Below are 22,460 nucleotides of genomic sequence, written 5' to 3'. Positions count from 1 at the left end.
AAGCAATAATAAAAATGAATGAGACTTAGGATGCAATCCTGTGAACATTTTCCTGTGAGTAAACCTCATTAAAAACAGCGGGTAAACATGGAGAGAGTTGTTCTGTTAAAGAACTTAGCTTTAGCTAAGGGGCAAGGGGACAAAATAAAGTCTCTCATCTTGCGGGTCCAGACGGAACATGATGATTTTACATATATCAGGGGATGAGTGTTTGTGTGACATAATTAGTAAAGAGTGAAGAACGTTCACAATGAACATAACGTTAACGTAAGAACAGCCTGCCAGATGAGGCTTGTGGCCCGTCTGGTTCAGCATCCTGTTCTCACAGTGGCCAACCAGATAACCCTTGGGAAGCCCACAAGTAGGACCTGAGTACAACAGCACTCTCCCTTCCTGTAGTTTCCAGCAATTGGTATTCAGATGCATACTACCTCTGACCATGGAGGCACAGTATAGCCATCATGGCTAGTATCCATTGATAACTTTGTCCTCCAGGAATTTGTTTAATCCTCCTTTAAAGCCATCCAACTTGGTGGCCATTATTACCTCTTGTGGGAGCAAATTCTATAGTCTAACTATACACCATGTTAAGAAGTATTTTCTTTGTTTGTCCTGAATCTTACAACATTCAGCTTCATTTGAAGACCTCGAGTTCTCGAGTTATAGGACATGGAGAAAAAAAAATTCTGTCTGCTTTCTCCATGCCATGCATAATTTTATACACTTCTATCGTGTCTCCTCTTACTCACCTTTTCTCTAAATGGTTATGTGCCTTCAAGTCGATCACGACTTAGGGCGACCCTATGAATCAGTGACCTCCGAGAGCATCTGTCGTGAACCACCCTGCCCAGACCTTGTAAGTTCAGGTCTGTGGCTTCCTTTATGGAATCAACGCATTCCTTGTTTGGTCTTCCTCTTTATCTACTCCCTTCTGTTTTCCCCAGCATTATGGTCTATTCTAGTGAATCATGTCTTCTCATTACGTGTCCAAAGTATGCTAACCTCAGTTTCATCATTTTAGCTTCTAGTGATAGTTCTGGTTTAATTTGTTCTAATACCCAATTATTTGTCTTTTTTGCAGTCCATGGTATGCGCAAAGCTCTCCTCTAACACCACATTTCAAATGAGTTGATTTTCTCTTATCCACTTTTTTCACTGTCCATCTTTCACACCCATACATAGAGATCCGGAATACCATGGTCTGAATGATCCTGACTTTAGTGTTCAGTGATACATGTTTGCATTTGAGGACCTTTTCTAGTTCTCTCATAGCTGCCCTCCCCAGTCCTAGCCTCCTTCTTATTTCTTGACTAATGTCTCCATTTTGGTTAATGACTATGCAGAGGTATTGAACCTTGACAAGTTCAATGTCCTCATTGTCAGCTTTAAAGTTACATAAATCTTCTGTTGTCATTACTTTAGTCTTCTTGACGATCAGCTATAGTCCTGCTTTTGTGCTTTCCTCTTTAACTTTTAGCAGCATTCGTTTCAAATCATTACTGGTTTCTGCTAGTAGTATGGTATCTCTAAACTAAAAAGCCCCAAATGCTTGGTCCATTCCCTTGATCATTGTTGTTGCCCTTTTCTGGCCTTTTCCAACTCTACAATATCCTTTTTGAGATGAGGCAAGCAGAAATGTACACAGTCTTCCAAGTGTAGTTGCACTATAGATTTGTATAACAGCATTATGATGTCAGCAGTTTTATTTTCAATTCCTTTCCTAGTGATCCCTATAATGGAATTCATCTTTTGCACAGCTGCTGTACAGTGGGTCGAAATCTTCATCAAGCTATTCACTATCTCATTCCTGGTCAGTCACTGGAACTTCAGACCCCATGACTGTATATGTAAAATTAAGATCTTTTGCTCCAACATGTGTCACTTTTCACTTAACATTGAACTGCATTTGCCATTTTATAATACCCATTTACTTAGTTTGGAGAGTCCTTTTGAAGCTCTTCGCAATCCGTTTTTGAACAATTTTAGTATTTTCAGCAAACCTGGCTGTTCACCCTTAATTCTAGATTGTTTATGGACAAGTGAAAAAGCACAGATCCCGATTCTTGGGGGACTCTACGTTCTTCCGCCCATCAGGAGAAGTGACAATTTGTTCCTATTCTCTGCTTCCTGTTATGCAACCAGTTCTTAAACCACTCCCCATTATAATTCTGAATTTTTTACTTGGCTCAGCTTTATACTATTTATTTATTTTCATTATTTGAAGGCTGTGCAGTCTCATATCCTGCAGGTAACTTCAAATGTATTTAGGATTTTAAAAAGAGGGATGGACAGACACAGGGTTATCTTGTGACTGCAAGGTTACTTACCTCATGACCACTCTGCTATATTATGTGTGGATAGGGTACTATTCTATGGTCACTGAAAAAGGAAAATTGGACTATTATGTGGAGGCTCAGACATGCTTTGACTGATCCAACAAAATGACTCTTACAGATTCCTAACACAGTTAGTTATAAAAAAAGTCAAGGGCAATGCTCCAGCTTCAGGTCACAATATATCAAGCGCTACTTCCCTGTTACCTCCATTCATATTAATAGGGCATGTCTGAAGATGGTTGACTGAAGCCATCAGCATTCTGTTTCAGCTATCTGTGCTATAGGCAGAGCTTGGAAAAGTTACTTTTTTTTTTTTAACTACAACTCCCATCGGCCCCAGCCAGCATGGCCACTGGATTGGACTGATGGGAGTTGTAGTTCAAAAAAGTAACTTTTCCAAGCTCTGGCTATAGGCATTAAGTACTAAAAAGAAAAATCATTTACATTACAAAAATCCACTAAACAGTAAAATTGTTTTTAAATAGTTCAGTGATTTGCAACAATATTTTCCATTTTGTAAATCAGACACAGTTTGCTATCCAACCATACCTGATGGAATATGAACAAGTTCAGCCAAAGATATGTGCACCTACCACATTCAAGTTTAAAGCAGAGCAGTTACAGATTTACAGAACTGCTGATTGTCAGCTTCATTAGTGCCGTTACGCTTACAGGCTGGCCAAGGCATTTAGATCAGTAGTAAATCATCTTGTAGGTCAGCAGGAAGCTTATTATGAGTAGACAGTCCAAGTGACAGAAGCACTTTCTGAGAATGCTAGAGTAGTCACTTCCTGTGTGAAAGGCTTGCCCGTTTCTGCATTCCTCAGGGTATAGCTCTTAGAGAATGTTGCTTTTTCACGGGAAGAGGAAGGAACCAGTTGTTAGTGGCTGTGTAGGCTGATGGCTGTGAGGAGTTTTATGTATGCTTCAGAATCAGCTGTGAGAATGAGAGTCACAGTTTAGATTTCCAGAAATATATACGGGAAATGGAAAGGGATCGAGGAGACATTGGTGATGGAGACATGAGGTCACAGTTCATAAGTTCCAGTCCCACAGATATGCTGAGGTGTTAATGCAATGATAAAGTAACTCCTCTCTCATGCAAAGCACTTGGCAAAGACTATTAATAAATACAGTGGCACATATTATAACTTCATTTCAGAGCACAGTTTCTAGATCTCTGTTTGCATACAGAGACTGCAAAACTAGTTAAGCGATGCTAGGATAAGCTGTTGCTATAATATGTGTTGAACTATTCTTTGCCTTTTCAAAGTGACAGATATGGTCAAGAAAATACAGTTGCAGTACACAGCTAGGAGTATCACCCAGAAAAGTAGAGCAGATTTTTACTTGTAATTAATTTAACCAAAATGGCCATCAATAGCTCTTCTCCCTACTTCTTTGGTAGTAGACTCACGGGGCTTAATTAAAAATCTTAACATACAGTATTTATCAGTGAATGATTGCATGTCTACAAAGATCACATAATAAGAATTCTGAAAACAATATACCCACAGTTTGAAATGTCATAGAGTATAGTTGCTGATCTAGAGAGGCACGAATATCAGAAGGCAAAGTACTATTTAGGAAGATGGCCTAGCTCACAGCTGTACCTAAATGCATAATTAGTAGCTGTGGTAAGGGCAGTTAAGATGGAAGGCAACATATTCCCTATATTGCTATGCCCCCAAGAGATTTCAGGTCAACCAAGTCCCAGACAGAAAGTTTCCTGGCGGGAAGGAAATCTATCCTGTATGAGGTGCAGGAGCTCTCTAAGGGCATTTATATGATATGACAAGGGTTGAAGTCCTGTCCTAGAATTCTTTTCAAATTACATTTTAGCTTAAGGCACCCCACTTGCACTTCTCTTATTCAAAAGGTGAGTATTATCTATGCCCCAAAATTCAGGCTTGATGTATTTCTGCATTACCCACAAAGCTGGAATGTGGAATACATACAGACTCCTTGATTATTCGAAAGATCTGAAAATTGGACACTAAATGTTCTGTGGCTTCATCCCATGCAGCTGTGGTAATGTCGAAAAGCCCAGCGCTGGTGAGGTCTTTCTTGGGAAGAGCCTTCATAATGAACTTCACCCACATGGTGCCAGGCTTTCATTTGTTACCTCAGTGGGATGTAATAAAGCCACAAGGAAGTAGCTCAGGAACTGCTACAGTAACATATGAAAAGGCCCTAACCTTACCTCATAACAGACTCCAACACCAAGGAAGCAAAGCAACATACCAAGCAGAAAGTTATGCTATATAAGTCCAAGATATATATTATATATATGAATGCAAGTGGAATTTACTGGTATCTTTATATAAATTCTTGGAACTGACTTCACTCAAGTTTATACCCTAACCCTTCTAACCAAGAAAGATATAATCTGGTGTACATGTAGTAAAGCAGCACATGTAAATACTACTCCACTTGAAAAGTTATTTCTTATTTATTTATTTATTTATTTATATCCTGCCCTTCCTCCTAGAAGCAGCCCGGGACAGCAAACAAAAACACTAAAAAAACCCTCTAAAACACCTTAAAAGCAAAAGACTTTACAACATTAAAACAAAACATCTTTAAAAACACATTTAAAAAAATAATTCCAACACAGACTGGGTTAAGGTCTCAACTTAAAAGGCTTGTTGAAAGAGGAAGGTCTTCAGTAGCCACTGAAAAGATATCCAGAGATGGTACCTGTCTAATATTTAAGGGGAGAGAATTCCAAAGGGTAAGTGCTACAGAACTAAACGTCCGCTTCCTATGTTGCGCAGAATGGACCTCCTGATCAGATGGTACCTGCAGGAGGCCCTCACCTGCAGAGCGCAGTGATCGACTGGGTATATAAGAGGTAAGACGATCTTTCAGGTATCCTGGTCCCAAGCTGTATAAGGCTTTGCACTCCAAAACCAGAACCTTGAACCTGGCCCGGTAGTTAATGGGGAGCCAGTACAATTCTTTCAGCAGCTGGGTAATATGTTGGTGATACCCTGCATCAGTGAGCAGTTGCACTGTCGCATTTTGTACCAACTGCAGCTTCTGGACCAACTTCAAGGACAGGACCACATACAGCGCATTACAGAAATCCAACTTGGAGGTTACTAGTGCATGGACAACAGCGGTCAGGCTATCCTGGTCCAGAAACAGTCACAGCTGTCTAACCAGCTAAAGCTGGTAAAAGGCACTCCTAGCTACTGAGGTCACCTGGGCCTCCAGCAACAAAGATGGATCCAGGAGCATCCCCAGACTACGGACCTGCTCTTTCAGAAGGAGTATGACCCCATCCAAAGCAGGCAACTGACCAATTATCCAAACTAAGGAACCACCAATCCACAGTGTCTCTGTCATGCTAGTATTCAGACTCAGTTTATTGGCCGTCATCCAGCCCACAATCTAATCCAGGCACTGGTCCAGGGCTTGCACAGCCTCTCTCGATACAGATGTTATGAAGAAACAGAGCTGGGTATCATTAGCATACAGCTGACACCTCGCCCCAAATCTCCTGAGGACCGCTCCCAAGGGCTTCATATATATATTAAACAGCACTGGGGACAAGATGGTACCCTGCAGCACCCCACAGCACAATTGGCAGGGAGCTGAAAGACAATCACTCAATGCAATTCTCTGGAAACGACCCTGGAGATAGGATCAAAACTACTGTAAAACAGTGCCTCCAATACCCATCTCACCAAGATGGCTCAGAAAGATACCATGGTGGATGGTATCAAAAGCCGCTGAGAGATCAGGTAAGAATAACAGGGTCACACTCCCCCTGTCCTTCTCCCAATAAAGGTCATCCATCAGGGTGACCAAGGCTGATTCAGTCCCATAACCAGGTGTGAACCCAGATTGGAATGGGTCAAGATAATGTTTCTTCCAAGAGTACTTGCAATTGCTGCACCACAACCCTTTCAATCACCTTTCCTAAAAAGGGTTTTTTTGTGACTGAGTAGTAGTCAGAAACCAATGGATGCAGGATGGGTTTTTTCAGAAGTAGTTGGATCACCATCTCTTTCAGGGCAGCTGGAACCACACCCTCCCTCAAGTTGACCACACCCTGGATCCACTCAGTCATACCCCCTCAACAAGCTTTAATAAGTCAAGAAGGGCAAGGGTCGAGAGAACACATTGCTGGCTGCATTGTCGCAAGCACCCTTGTCCACGTCATCACGCTTCATCAACTGAAACTGATCACATGAAGCTGCAGCAGATGTTGCACTGGGGATTACAGTAGGTGTGGATGGGGCATCTAGACTGCTACAGAGGCAAGTAACTTTACCCTCAAAATACCTTGCAAGCAATTCACAGTGGGCCTCCAAAGGGTCTAAAACTCCAGTTCCTGGAGTTAATATCAACAGACCCCTGACAACATGAAAAAATTCCACTGGATCGCTACTTGAAGATGTGATGGAGGCAGAGAAGTGGGCCTTCTTCGCTGCCCTCACTGCTACTCAGGAGGCATCGTTATGATGTTTTACTCGTGCCTGATCAGCCTCACAGCACATCTTTCGTCAACATGTGGTACATTCATAGTCCATGACATTATTTCTATACAGTCTCAAAATGGGACATTTCTACCTCTGTGGGGGACTGGGAAGAAAAATCTGTGTCAAAATAATGGGGAAAGAAGATCACCCAGAAAACATATGAAGAACTTTTGAACACAAGGTAATCCATAATTGTACACACAAGATTTTCTTCTAATTTGGTTGCAGTTAAAGAAATAAGCTGTGATGCACAGACATTGTGCATGCAGGGCAAGCCAACCCTGGGTAAAAACAAATATTTGAACCAATACTTGGTATATAATATAGTTTGTTATTACCCTTACCAGAGACCCAGAAGATGAAGGGCTTATATCTACAACAGGGGGGTCAAATGTTTGCATATCGGTGACATCATAGCTGGGATTTATCTGTTGAAAATTAGAATTGAAGATATTATTTCACTTAGAGACAATGGACACAGGATGGAACCCTCAATATCTACACGGGGTAATATCCCTCTTAGTGAGCAATTAAATGCACATTAAAATTCACCAGCAGCCATTTACATAAGCACTTTACATACAGTTTATTCCCCAGTGTGTCCACACGGTTTGGATTATGCCAAGGTAACTGGGTTTCTCCTCAAGATTTATGAGCAATCATTATTTATAGGTCATATGCTTAACCTTTAGCCAAACTGGTGCCTTTTAAAGCAATAAATAAATAAATAAATGTTTGAAGCATTATCCACAAATGCAGAGTACTAACAGCAGAACTTTCACTATGGCAATGCAATATCCAGACAATCCTTGTGGTTCAGATGACGCCCAGAAAAAGAATATATGGATCCTGCATTGAAAACATTTAGTGATGTTTGCGGGAATGGGAGATTTCGTGCTACATCTAGAGCAGAAACAAACCTCTGTGAAGCATGCCTAAATTATTAATTTAAGAAAATGTTAGGCTACCTTCTGCGTCAAAATACCATAAAAATATAACAAAAAACCTACAAATACATAACATTCACTAAAATGCATCTAGAAGGCCACAATCAATGCCTTAATGTTAAAATATATCTCAATCACCTTGAAAAATGAAAATGGACTGCCTTCAAGTCAATTCCAATTTATGGTGACCCTATGAATAGGGTTTTCATGGCAAGCGGTATTCAGAGGGGGTTTACCATTGCCTTCCTCTGAGGCTGAGAGGCAGTGAGTGGCCCATGGTCACCCAGTGAGCTTCATGGCTATGTGGGGATTCTACCCCAGTCTCCCAGGTTGTAGTCCAGCACCTTAACCACTATACCACACAAAAGCTTGCTGGAATAAATGTTTGAAATCAACAACTATGTGCAGGTGCACACCTCCTTAGGAAATAAATTCCGTAACACTGAGGCAATTTCCTAGAAGGGGCAAATGCCTAGAAGGCCCCATTGCATCTTACCGCTGCTCTTCCATGGATGCAACTTTAAGCCAGGCCTCACAAGTAGATCCAAGTAGGTAGGAGAACAGGTAATGGGGTTCCATGAACATTTTAAATAATACAATAACTTGAAATGGATCCAAATCTAAGTGGAAGCTACTACAGAAGCTTCTTAATAACTGCCAAACAGGGTCATTGTGCTCCTGTCTTTGCCTAGCCCAAGGATAACCAATGTCGTGCCCTCTAGATGTTGTTGAACTACAACTCCCATCAGCCTCAAGAAGCACAACCAATAGCCAGGGATAATAGAAGTTGTAGTCCAGCAGCATCTGGAGGGCACCATGTATTGGTCTAATCCAGCCTTTCCCAACCAGTGTGCCTCCAGATGTTGTTGGACCACAATTCCCATCTTTCCTGACCATTGGCAATGCTGCTGAGGCTGATGTGAGTTCTGGTCCAACAACACCTGGAGGCACACTGGTTGGGAAAAGCTAATCTCTCAGGAGAGAGGCTGAGGCATTTTGTACCAGCCACAGCTTCCAAACTTTATGTCTCCTTAGCAACTCCTGAACTAAAGTGTAAAATATTTCAACTCTCTATTGACCATATTTAAAACAGTTTTACAATTTTAGTTTTTTTGAGGGAGGGGTGAGGGGAAGATGTGAAATTAAAGGATAATAGAAGAAAACTGAATTGCTAGGGAAGTGAAGTACAGAGATTTGGGGGAATTTTCTCAGACAATCCTTGCTCATGGCTGTAAAATTACTCCATATCCTGGTCCTTCATCACATTTATTGTCCTGATGGGATTGAGACTACAGTATAGTGTGACACTTCCAATGTACTCATTCTGAAAATACTGTTTCATACTGGGCTGCTTTTCTGCTGTACCAAGTATTCTTAAATTATAGTGCCATCTAGTGTACGTTAGAAATCTATTCACCTAAGAAGATTAAAATTGTTGATTTAAAATGTCTATGAAAAGCATATGAGCTATATTTGAATATTTGAGTACAGCATCATGCATAATGATACAAGGTTAATGTGACATGCACTGCTACCAACATTATTACTGGTCATCAGTATCTTCCAAATATTTCCCGACATGATAGCATGTAAAAATTATCTTCAGTAGGATAGTAACTATTGTTAGAAATGAACATTTGCAGCAGCCAACTAAGGATACAGTAAATAAAGAAATGAATTATATGCCCACCCACAAGCACATAGCTTTCTTCACAAAAAGGTTCAGCTATATCAGATAACCTTCTCAGCTCTTATGAATGCAAATACTCATCTATGCACTTCAGCCCTGCTGGCTTGCCAGTACTTTCGTATCTTGGGAGTATGTGTTTGATAATGGCTTTCCTATCCTAACACCAGTTTATACTTTGGGAGAGGGAGAAGGAGAGAGAGAGGCATTCCCCCCACAATTTTCTTTCAGCCCCCAAATTTCTAGCATTGCAGTAACTTAAAACTTCAGTTGAGCTTTTAGAAATACAGTTTAGGCATTCAAAGAGACGGCAGAGCAAAGTTACGAAGGAAATACGAACACAGCAAATATGAGTTGAAAGTGTGAATGAAGTGAACACAAATCTTGATAGATGGTGGAGGGAGTTGGCAAACCTAGGAGGAAGGAAAGGCGGGAAGGACAGTATTGTTATGTATGGCAGAGCACCTCCTCCTCCCCTGCAGTGTTCAGTCAGCCTCTGAATGTGGGGGTGTTACTAGTGCATCTGGTGGGTGTGCCTAGGCTTTTAGGCCTAGACTGTACAGCAGCCTAGCCTAGTCTAGGACAAAACCTGAGAAGCAGTGAGGTGAGTGATCTTGCTCTCCAAGGCCCAGGAAGTCTAACAAGACTTTACTTAGCCCAGGCAAAGAGAAGCTGGAATATTGTGTGTGCACGTGTGTCGGGGGGGGCATTTCTTCCCTAGTTTGTTAAAAAAGTTGAAAAATATCTTTTCAACTCTTTCAAGCTGGTTCCATTTCAAAATGGGTTTGAAGAGTATAATGTGGGCACAGCCTTAATTGCAACAGTTTTAGACCTTCACTCAGCTGTGCCAATCATCATTATAACTAACTCACCTTATTTAACCTTTCTTATGTGAACTTATGTACTACCAAAACAGGGTGTGTGAGATTTGCTGGTAGAGCCACCAGAAGCAGTGTTAGCTAGATGGCCCAAGGCCTTTCTGTAGAACAGAGATTGTGTGCTTGTACAATTAATTCTAGCACCTATAGTTCAGAGAGACGTATAGTTCCTATATGACATGATGTCAATCATTTCCTTATAAAAGTGGTGTTTATATGTATTAATTTAATTTTTAAAGTGAAACTTCTCTTAATTGCTTTCCTGGCATGGCAAAGGAGACCAGGGTAGTTAGTTCCAGGAAGCAGCTGCCTCAGGAGAACTGAGCTCCCAGTTCATGAGCTTACTAAAACATTTTACCTGTACAAGGAAGCCTTTCCACGCATGTACACTTTGTATGCTGTAGGACTCACATTTGGTGCATCTACAGCTGTGTGTGAAAATTCATTGTCAACCTTGACACGTGTTGACACCATACAGGTGTTCAGTGCTTCATCAGAGAAAAGTAAACTTAAACTTAGTAATCTTAGCTTTTGAACAAAACATATTTGAAGGAATTTCAACTGAATGATTCCTCTGCAAGTTTGCAGAAAAATCATGGTGCATTAGACTTTATTAACAGTTCAGATCATTATGGTAGGATGACTTGCACAATATACATTTACTTCCTAGTCACTGTTATTTATTTACATATTTTGCATGTGAAAAATAATTGTATTTTAAGTTGACTTGCTTTTTGTAAACGTCACAAGTCATAGTTCCTAATTAAAATGCATAATTTGGGGCTTATTTTTGTCATTACCTATGAACACTTTTCCCCCTAGAAACCTCTTTTACAGTGATTGATGTCCCAACCCTTATGCCCCCCATTTTGTCTCTGCCCACCCATTGAAAATTGTCTCACTACACTCCTGAGATAATGCATGGGTTAGGCAACTGTTGATGGTCCCCCACTGCAAGTTTCATTTAAAATATGTCTTCCCTTCATGTTTTGTGGTGTGCAATGGGACATTCATGTACGGAGCAAGCCAATCTGACATGAAAAATGTTTGAAAGGTTGCCTGTTGTTGTAACAGTAGCATTCGTGAAGAATTTCATTGCAGGATCTCATGCTAGGAAGCTAGTAATCTTAAGTAGGAGCATAACTGAAGACTTAAAGTAGCTGAACCATCTACAGATGGTAAGTGTAAAAAAGCCGTATTAAATATATATTATTTTTCATTCATGGGAATGCTGACTAAACCCCACAATTATGGCAACTGACTCTCACTGTGTGACACTTTCAACTACTTTTAGCATGTCTTTCTGTTCTTCTCTGTCTATACCTGTGCGTGAGTATTTATTTAGTTGATAAAGACTTGTATTCATAGTAGATTTCTGAATCAAGGGGAGGGATGAATATTGGGATCTGTGCTGGAACAAATCCACTGACTATAGTCCCCAGAGCAAACGAACCACATTTGAGTTAACTGAGTGTTTCCTTCATAGCAAATCCAACAAATTCTTCACTGAATTGATAACAATCTAGTTTTTATTGTGGTTATTTAGGAGCCTGGGGAAATGGACCATAAAAAACCACAAGGTCCACAGAAGAACAAAAACTGGAAGAGGGGATTGAGGGGAACTGAAATATCCTGGAAGAGAGCATGGCTGGCTGGCACTCCACACTGTAATATTTTGTTGCAGGCCCCATTTGTAGACAGCTATTGGGTAACTTTAAATAGTTAAATATTAGAAGTCAAAATAGTTTACCTCAACTGATTGTGATTTTGCATCATGGCGATGAGGTGATCGAGGGTAAATATCAAGAAGGTGAGGGGGCTCATCAGCACATATTCTTCGCATATGCTTTCTAAGAACTTTCTTATATTCAAATATGTCAAAATTTGTCTTCCATAGCAACACCTGTAAAAAGTCATAAATATATATATTTGCTGATGTTTAACTCACATTTTTTTCTTTTGCTCGCAATCCCTATATGAGACACTACAAACTACCTTGTTTCTCTTAGGCAAGAAGACCTCCTAAGGCAAGAACTCATAGATTGGGGGGGGGGGAAGAGGGCCCCGCTCAAATTATAATAATTTTAACAAGACTGTTGAGAAATTATTAACAAAACAGAGAGAAGTCTTTGCTGTTTAGAACATCTAATGAGAACTGAGTTTTATGGTAAGAATTCACTCTTTTAACAAACCTGTGCATCCATACCACCAGAGGCAAATGTTTCCCCACTTTTTGAAAAGGCTACCGAAAGGACAGGCCCCTAGTAAAAGAAGAAAAGGAGTCAGTTTTCGTTTTGAACAAAAAAAGGCTTAGTACTTTTTTTTTTTGTACATTCTCCTCCTGCTCCCCCATCATTTTCTTGCCTGTCACCTTTTCTAATCATTTTAAAAACAATGTTGTATTTCAACTATTTACTGAGGTTTAACTTACATTTTTTCTTAAAAATAAAATATTTTTCTTAAATAAAAATTAATCCTGTCACAAGCAGAAATTTCAGCTTTATCATTTAAGCCTTCTCCCGTTATACCAGGCAGTTTATATTGAGACAATAAAATTGTTAATAATATTAAAGCTTTTGTAAACATGGTGTTTTGTTCCGTTTTAAACAGAAATTATCAAATATAGGTGGTGTGCATTATCCTCCTCTCTGTGAAGTCCTGCTAAGTTTCATCTAGCTCTAGGCCTGTTTCAAAGCACATGTAGAACAGAGGAAGACTGCATGGAGATTAGGGGCTTATCCAAACGGAGCGGTATAATCCACGGTATCCATATTCGGTTTGTCATCTGATAGTCCTCACTTTGCCTTTTAGTTCGCTCTTTCCCAATAAAAAAAATGCACTTTTTTGCACCCGCACATGAAACAGTAAGACCCCTACATTCTTTTCGCTTTTTCCAAGCTCCGCCTCTAAAACTTCCCTCTATCAACCAATTGGTCAGCAAAAAAATGACGTATGCTCCTCTCCCCATTTGCAACGAAGCACAATATGGCTGTAAAGGAGTTCTCGCCTCGGAAGGAAAGGGAGAACGAGGGGGGTGGTCGGTTTCAGCCTGCCTCCCTAAAGCTTTGTCAATTTCATTCTACTTGCTGGGGTTTTTGCTTCAAATCATTTCGCTGCAGGAAGGAAAGGGAGAAGGAGGGGGGTGACACGTTTCTTGCTTTTTTGGAGAAATAAGTGCAATTGCCAGCATGTGTATCTCCTTAAATATCCATAAAGGCAGAAAAGCATACATTTGTTTAAGCGTAATATCACAAAAACAAACAAGAAAGGGGCTGCTGGTCGGTTTCACGCCTGCCTCTGGAAAGCTTTGTCAATTTCATTCTACTTGCTGGGGTTTTTGTTTCAAATCATTTCGCCTTGGGAAGGAAAGGGAGAAGGAGGGGGGGGTGACACGTTTCTTGCTCTATGGTTCCGGGTGGCAGGGACGCTGTAGCAAACCACTCATATACAGGGCAGGGAATGCCCATTACTTTCAACGGGTAGAACTGGGGGCAGAAAAGCCCATGAGTCTCAATGGGTAGACCTGGCGTCACAACAGCCAATGCATTTCAATGAGTAGATCTGGCATTTCAGCAGGTAGACCTGGCATCCAGAAAGTCTATGCATTTCAATGGGTAGACCAGGCCACCAGGTCTACCCATTTGAAGCCTGCTTGCATTCTTGTTTGTATTTGCAATATTACACTTATGTATGCTTTTCTGCCTTTATGGAATGTATGCTTTTCTGCCTTTATGGATATTTAAGGAAATACACACGCTGGCAATTGCACTTATTTCTCCAAAAAAGCAAGAAACGTGTCACACACTCCTCCTTCTCCCTTTCCTTCCCGCTGCGAAATGATTTGAAACAAAAATCCCAGCTAGTAGAATGAAATTGACAAAGCTTTCCGGAGGCAGGCATGAAACTGACCAGCAGCCCCTTTCTCGCTTGCTGTACACTGCAGATCTCACCCAGAGCGGCCGCCCAGTTTGCAGGCTGGCAAAAAATAAAATGCATCTGCACAGTAGTTGCAGACCCCCAACACCCCACCATTGCGATGATTGGTTCAATTTTCCCGGGCTTATTCTCACACATGCGCAAAAGTGCAGATACGTGATTGGCTGGAATGAGGAGAAGGGGCAAGGGGAAACGCCCAAGAACCACCCATCAGCTGTAAAATCTGCGGTATTGCATCCTACCTCCTGAAGGCACAGCGGATGATTCCCGATTTTAAACAGCAAGTCGCATTTTTGCTGGTATTGCAAGGAGCGGATTTTACCCACGAAAATGCGTAACAGCGCGAGACGTCATTTGGACGACCGAAAAATAATGAACACACATAGCGGGCGTGTCACACATTTTGCAGTCGTCTGGATGAGCCCTAGGACTCTGATAAATACAGTACGTTGATATCCAGCTCCACTTTTTCTATACGTCCAACCAAGCAATTGCAGGACTGTTTTAGCTTAGCAGATACCACTCAAAATTGTACAGTGGCTCCATCCCTATGACAGCTGGTTATCCATCGAGTCCTGTATAGACTAGTACAGCTGGGGTTGATGGGAGCAGTGATCCAAAACATCTGGAAAGCACCAGGTTGGTGAAGGCTGTGCTAATAAGCGGTACAGAAATTTAATAAAGAGGTCCAGGTGTGGATGACATGACAAGACAGATTATGGCTTATTTCCCAGCAAAAAGAAAGTGCCCACAATTTCAGCAAGCTGCACCAGCATGCTGTTCATTCACATTAAATGACAGTTTATCTTTACTATGGCTTCATGTAATGTATGAACCAGATCAGTGTAGTTCAGTTCAGTTCTCTTAACCTTAATCTAGTGTAGGAAATTATTAATTTTATCATAATGTGTGAAGTAAAACAGGAATGCCAAAATACAGCAATTGGGCCTTTTATGTTTGCAGCATTTGCTGAACCAGTGTATTCACAGCACACATACTTTGCAATGCCTTTCACATTCTATTAGCTTTGCTATTTTTCTACAAGAGATAAACTTTTTGAGGGGAAATACAATGTATGAAGTGGTCCTTAAAATACTACCTCATGTCCATGAAGCGTGTACAAGAGTCTTCCTCCTAAAAGATCCATAATCTTAACGGTACCATCATTAGAAGCTGTGATGAGATAATTCCCAGAAGGATGGAAAGATGTGTAGTTAACACCAGCTCTGTGAACTGATTTTAGTAAGAAGACTTCAGATTTGATGCAAAACACAGATGAAAATATCCACATTAACTAACATTACTATCCTTAGAAGTTTCATTGTTTTCAATAGAGCTTACACTTAGCTAAGAGTTCATAAGACTGTAGATGAAGACTGATTAGCCTAACATTATCAAATTAGCTCATAAATGAAGTCAATTCTCTAACGAACAGCACTTTTTGTTGTAGTTCTGCAGCAACCACTAAATGCTTTTCTACCTATCCCTGTCTCTAACCATTCTGACTCACTGCCACTCTCTTATCCCTAAACTGTGACAATAGCTCCTTTTCATCTGCTTCCCATTTTTTATTGCATTGTGATTAGGAACTGTTTCAGCCTGTTGAATAACACTCAGCGACCATATATTCTGTTACAGAATTGCACACAAGAGTGTTAAACAACTGTACTGGTTCTACAGTATGAAAAACACAGCCAACTAATATTTTAAAATACTAAACTGAGGTGGTCATGTGATGGTGTCACTTAAGATGGAGGCATATATCCTGAGCACTGTGTCTCACAATGGTGAATCCAATCTGCATGCAACAGCTGTTAAGCCATCCACAGTTTCAGGTGACCAGATCAGGTGCTCGTAAGTCCAAAGTATCTAGGGGCAGGCTGGGAACATTCACAAATGATTTTAAAAGCTCTTCAAGAAGGCACAGAGCTAAATAGCCCTTGGACACACAATATGTTCTCCAGAGAAGATGGTGCCTTGCCCACTACACCTCAGGTTAGGGATAACCAATGTGATGCTCCCCAGATGTTGTTGGACTACAACTCCCATCATCGCTAACCGCTGGCTATGCTGACTAAGGCGAATGGTAACTGAAGTCTATCAACATCTAGAGCAGAAAATGCTGCCCCAGGGTAGATTTCCAGATGTTGCTGTTGAACATATGAATCAGCTATAAGCAGTAAGGAAGGATACTAAGAGAAAATGTACAGCCTAATTAACTCCCATTAAGGGAGAAAATCACAGAATGTATGGGAGGCATGGAGAAAACCGCCGATGAACTCCTAGAAACAATTTTAAAGGAGAAAGAACTGCTTACTATGTGGGTGATTTGGAAAACTGTAGCTGCAAGACAAACATCCATTTTCAAGAATTTCCAAACCATGTGAAAGGATCCAACACATATTTCTGCAAGAATAGCTATATTTTCAGATATTCCTCCTTAAACGTTAAAAATGGAAAGAAACAGCAGACCGGCTAAGGAATCTTTTTGGCTCTGTGGGACAGATCCTTATTAGATCTAGCCTCGCAGTCCAAATTGGATAGGTGGGCCAGTCACTTAACATCAAAATGACTTCAAAGTACTATACAGGACTTGCAAAGTACCTGAGGCTTCTCCATTAGTGCTTTGCACTCCAGCAAAACAGTTTTAAAGCACCTGATACTTCAGCTTTCTGCCATCCTCACCTGTGTGAGTGAATTCCCCATGGGAAACGCACCACCTTAGCTAATCCAGCAGGCTTTGGCTCTACCAGCCATCAGCTGATGGGCAGTAGAGCTGAAGCCTGCCTTCTGCAAGCATTGGCTGTGCAAGTCAATCCAGCAGGCTTTGGTTCTACTGCAGAGAAAAAACAATGGAACATTTCACAGAACATCAGTGAACAAGAGCTTTTGGCTTCTGAAAGAAACCTGTTTCCCCACATTGAAAGAGAAGGATTACTGGGTCAAGAGAAGTTGTCTTTGGGTACAGAGAACAAGGCCATAGTCTCAACTCTGTAACAGCCAAAAGCAAGAAAAACAGAGCACAGAAACAATATCTTACAAACTGATTGTATGTTTTTTCTCTGAGGCAGATGTCAAAATATCTATACTATTGTATTGCCTACTTGTGGCTTAAAATAGCAACAACGCTTAATTTTCATGAGGTGCACCTTAAGGGGATGAATTATTTTAAAGCCTCAGTCAAGACTGAAGCTTCAAAACACCTCCTTCAAAAAGGAACAGTTCACTGAAATCATGAACAGCAATATCCAGATTAGGCACCACCTCAAACTATGATGAGAATATACAAAAATGGCTCTGTTACTAATTTTACAAAGGTGTGCTAGTATTTGGCTACGTGTTTTGTTTCCTTATAATTAGAAAGAGCATGTAGTCTGTACAGCCCTCACCAAGTTTAATAAAAGCCTTTTTGTGAAATAAGATATATAGTTCCAAGCTAGCAATGTATTTGCAATGCTGCCAGTGAATAGAAAGAACAAGAGACTGAGAAGCTCCATCTAGGTATGAAGTTAACGAGCATAACAGAGGGTCACAGAATATGCTGTGCAGAATGTTAATCAGATAAACCTGGACAGCAGAACAGAGACAGCTTGCAAACAAAAGATCTTGGGAAAGAAATAAAATGTTCCTGACTCATCATTGATGGTGGCCTTGGGATGGGTGACAATGAAGGGCCATTTCAGAGAAATGGAGTGCAATGGCTAATTTCAGCGTATATATCTTGCCATTCCTTAAACTAGGAGTCCACAAATTCACTCAACATGGTGAGCAGCCCTCCCTGCTCTGGCAAGTTTGGTAAGCTCCTGTCGTCCTCCTGGGCTTGAATCTAGGGAGGAGGATGAGAAGTTGTCCCTACGACTGTACTATGAAGAGTGCTTTGGAGGCACTCCAAGGTTAAAATTCAGCGCATCACAGACAAGCCCCCAGATTCCTCCTGATTTTATAGTTAGGGGGGAGGTGTTCCTGCAGTTTGCACTTCTCTAAAGCTCAGTGTAGCATCAGAGGGAGATGGAGGAGTGGCGACCATAAGCTTTGGCTAGCAACCAAGACCAACCAAAAATCTGTGGAGGACTGACAGTCAAGTAACACATACACAGGGTTATCCTATTTTATCTTCAAAACATCTCTATGAAGTAAAACAAAAAAGCTGAGAGGTTGCAATTTGCACATGGCCACAAAATGAGCTTAAGGAGTGAGCAGGGATGTGAATTGTGGTGGAGAGCAGACATCTTTTCAGATCCACACACACAGCTTTAAGGATCTTCATTGAATAGGGCCCTAAAATGGAAGTAGCACCAGCATTTTGACTTTGCTAAAATGACCTTGCACTAAAATGGTACATTGGGCAGTTTACAGATTGAATTAATGTGTTTCTTAAGAAGATTTAGCAGGCAATAAAAAGCCCACATTGACTCAAGGACAGCTTTTACTACCAATAAAATAATTTATATTACCACTTAGATTTGAAGCAACAACATAAATAGAAGATAAGGGAACTTCCTTTAAAAATGTCCAATGCAATTTATTTAATTATCCATTGCTGTATTTGTCATACATTTGTCAAACAGATCACTTTTAAAATACTCAAGTTTGGCATTTATGTAGTGCTTTCAAACACTCAGAATGTCCAACTTAAATTCCTTCCACAGTGGTTAGGCTAAGTCTTTAAATATAAGCCTGTTTTATTATCCCCATGTTAAAGACAGGGAATAAAGGCTGAGAAAATAATGTCTTGCTTAATACTGCCTAGTGAAGTGTGTGGCAGAGACAAGCTTGTAACTGGAGACTTCCCAGTACACAACTCATACTCTTATCTACTATGACCAATATTAGCTTTTAGAGAAATTACAAAAGGAAGGTTTAGTAACCTTGAGAATCATAAGCATTTACCTTTGTGTTGCTGCAATAATTTGTTTATTCTAATATCCCAGATCTTCACTGTGTGATCGGAACCTGCACAAGCTACACATGTACCATCAGGACTGAAGTCCACATAGTTTGCAAATCTAAAAGGAAACATCAGAAATAATGATTTGTCATTTGTTAAAGATTTTGACAAAAATCTGTCAAGAAATATGGAAAGCTAAACAATGGCCCACAGACTGGAAGCATTCCATATACATCCCAATTCGAAAGAAAGGGGATCCCAGGGAATGCAGTAATCATCGAACTATTGCTTTAATATCCCATGCAAGTAAAGTAATGCTCAAGATTCTACAACAAAGGCTCTTACCATATATGGAGCGAGAAATGCCAGACGTCCAAGCTGGATTTAGAAAGGGAAGAGGCACCAGAGATCAGAGCTTGGAAGATTACTTTTAAAAAGTAATAAATTACAGTTACATGGCCCAAAAAGTAGTAATTACTGTTACAATTACAACTGCTCTGAAAGTAATTGATTACTTTACTTTTTCTCAAAAGTAATCACTACAGTTACATTTCAGTTACTTTTTAAAAAACAAACACCTACAAGGTGCTGGCCTTGTCTGCTGCACCTCAAAGTAGCCTAAAACAATATTAAAAGTGAACACACACATCAAGAGGTAGTAGAATAATTATTTTTATCCATGATAACAATGGTAGTCTCTCCGCTGGTAAGGGAGGTGGGGAGGGAGGCAGAAGCCACTACTCAGATCTTTGCATGTCAAACCATTTGCAACACACACACCCGCACTCAGCCAGCAAGCATAATCTTTCTCATTTAATCACCTCCCGGACCCTGCCCTGCCACCAGCTAAGGGACACTCACCCAAGCAAACATTTTCCCTTGAAATGCAAAAAAGTTAAAATACTGCAAATGCAGCACAGTAGCCAGAGAGGGTGGTGGAGACCACTTTGTGTGCCAAGTGCAAACACACAAATGTCATATTTCACTTCCACAGTCCTTTATCTCCATCCTGCTGCTGCCTCCTTCTCCTTTATCCATGTTCTTGCCCTCCGGCTCCTTTTTTCCTCCACTCCATTTTTTTTAAACAATTGTTTTTCCCACTCCACCATGTCTCACTCTCCACCTCCTCCCTTGTCACCTCCTACCCCCCCACAGACCATGATGATAATGAAAGTTAAAGAGGAAACCACAAAAGCAGGACTACAGCTGAATGTCAAGAAGACTAAAATAATGACAACAGAAGATTTATGTAACTTTACAGTTGACAATGAGGACATTGAACTTGTCAAGGATTATCAATACTTTGGCACAGTCATTAACCAAAATGGAGACAATAGTCAAGAAATCAGAAGAAGGCCAGGACTGGGGAGGGCCGCTATGAGAGAACTAGAAAAGGTCCTCAAATGCAAAGATGTATCACTGAACACTAAAGTCAGGATCATTCAGACCATGGTATTCCGGATCTCTATGTATGGATGTGAAAGTTGGACAGAGAAAAAAGCAGATAACAGAAAAATCAACTCATTTGAAATGTGGTGCTGGAGGAGAGCTTTGCACATACCATGGACTGCAAAAAAGACAAATAATTGGGTATTAGAACAAATTAAACCAGAACTATCACTAGAAGCTAAAATGATGAAACTGAGGTTATCATACTTTGGACACATCCCGAGAAGACTGGATTCACTAGAAAAGACAATAATGCTGGGAAAAACAGCAGGGAGTAGAAAAAGAGGAAGGCCAAACAAGAGATGGATTGATTCCATAAGGAAGTCATAGACCTGAACTTACAAGATCTGAACAGGATGGTTCATGACAGATGCTCTTGGAGGTCGCTGATTCATAGGGTCACCATAAGTCATAATCGATTTGAAGGCACATAACAACAACAACAATTAATATGCCCTGGAGAGAGAGGGCTACTAACCAGCACCAGGTGGCTCCCTGACCCAACAAAAGCCACCCAAGCATGGCGCTTAAGAATCTAGGCAAATGCTGCTCCTCTGCTAGGAGGCCACATTTGAAGTAATACTTTCTATTTAAAAATGCTGTGCTTCAAGAGTGACCAGATGAGCATGGCACGGAGCATAGTGGCCGCTTCAACTCATGGCACCATGTCAGATGTGCATGGTCTCTCAAAGATTCTAGATTCCTGCACACTTGTCACCTTTGCACTAAAACAACACCCTCCTCTCCTCTCCTCTGCTGGGAAGACAGAAGACTGGCTGCATCAGCAAAAGAGCAAGATTTTGCTTCTGGTCAGAATTTCCTACCCACAAAGCCCCCACCCCCCCAATTACACAGAGTACTTGCCAGTCTGATGCAGCTACAGTGCAGCGATACTTTAGTGCAGCTTCGGCTACGTTATTTTGTGGATTTACTAGACAAAACATATTCAATTTGAAAGGTGCTGCCAGGAAGCGCCTGGTTTTAACACAAACCTCTAAGGAATGGGCTGGTAAGGTTGCCATTTTCCAATTGAGGAAGAAATGAGGGTAACTTTGTTCCTCAGGGAAAGAAAGCCGGATGGGAGTTGCAAGTGCAGCTTCTGACTATGAGCAAAGAGGGCCTGTGCTTGCCCTGGTGCCTCCTGGCAGGCTGTTGCTAGTCAGGCTGGAAGGGAATTCTTAAGAAGTTTACAGGTTGAGTTCTCTCACTCCTTTTGCCTGCAGATCAGGCCAAACATCAAGGATGTTGGGAGGGGCACAATTTAAAGCAACACTATTTGGACCTAAAGCTTGTGCCTGCCATATACAAGGCATGGACAACTCCTGGAGGGTACCAGATGGGGGGGAGGAGCTGTTTTTACAATACTTTGGTGTTATGGCAAAAGGAAGTTACTCTGCACACGCTCAGGGGCTTTCTCTCCTATATTGCTATATTGGAATTCAGACTCCGGAGAAAGTCGATTGAGAGGGAAGGGAGGCTCTGGTCAACCGATGGGGTCGGGCTGCTGCAGGGAGGGCTAAGATGGACATCGCAGCGGACAAGGATGCCCCCCTCCCAGTCAAAATCCCTGCTTCTCAGCTGCAGCCGCCCCGGCTTCGTGGCCTCTGGTCCTGCAGGGCCACCGCAATCAAGGCAGGCTCCCTGCCATCGGGGGCGAGGGAAGGGCTCCGTAACCTGCTTCGGAGTAAGCCAGGCTCACTGAAGGTCTGTGCAAGTGGGTTTCAGTGCGGGCTGCACCTTGGCCAGGCGGGAACAACCCAAGGGCTGGATGGGGGGGCTGCGCTCTCTGTCTCTCTCTCTCTTACATACACACACACACCGCCCACGCAGGATCTCTCTTTGAAGCAAG

At 41.3% G+C, this 22,460-nt stretch overlaps 1 protein-coding gene across 6 annotated transcripts in view; it reads right to left on the bottom strand.

The window, feature by feature from the left end:
• Positions 1–22,460, bottom strand: part of POC1B (POC1 centriolar protein B) — a 48,315-nt gene that overhangs the window by 10,842 nt on the left and 15,013 nt on the right. For 4 of the 6 annotated variants that reach the window (XM_061639596.1, XM_061639597.1, XM_061639592.1 and 1 more), the window contains exons 6-10: positions 19,165–19,280; positions 15,374–15,507; positions 12,531–12,599; positions 12,089–12,241; positions 7,171–7,254 (exon numbers count right to left, since the gene is read on the bottom strand). In XM_061639596.1, the coding sequence (XP_061495580.1) occupies positions 7,171–7,254; positions 12,089–12,241; positions 12,531–12,599; positions 15,374–15,507; positions 19,165–19,280 (556 nt within the window). Of the gene's footprint in view, positions 1–2,909; positions 3,274–7,170; positions 7,255–12,088; positions 12,242–12,530; positions 12,600–15,373; positions 15,508–19,164; positions 19,281–22,460 lie in introns of those variants that run through there. The other 2 variants (XM_061639598.1, XM_061639595.1) reach the window with 2 other exon arrangements.

This window comes from Rhineura floridana, chromosome 8 (assembly GCF_030035675.1).
Source record: "Rhineura floridana isolate rRhiFlo1 chromosome 8, rRhiFlo1.hap2, whole genome shotgun sequence".
NCBI lineage: Eukaryota > Metazoa > Chordata > Lepidosauria > Squamata > Rhineuridae > Rhineura > Rhineura floridana.
Note: the sequence above shows the minus strand (reverse complement) of the source record. Positions and strands in the feature narration are given on the sequence as shown.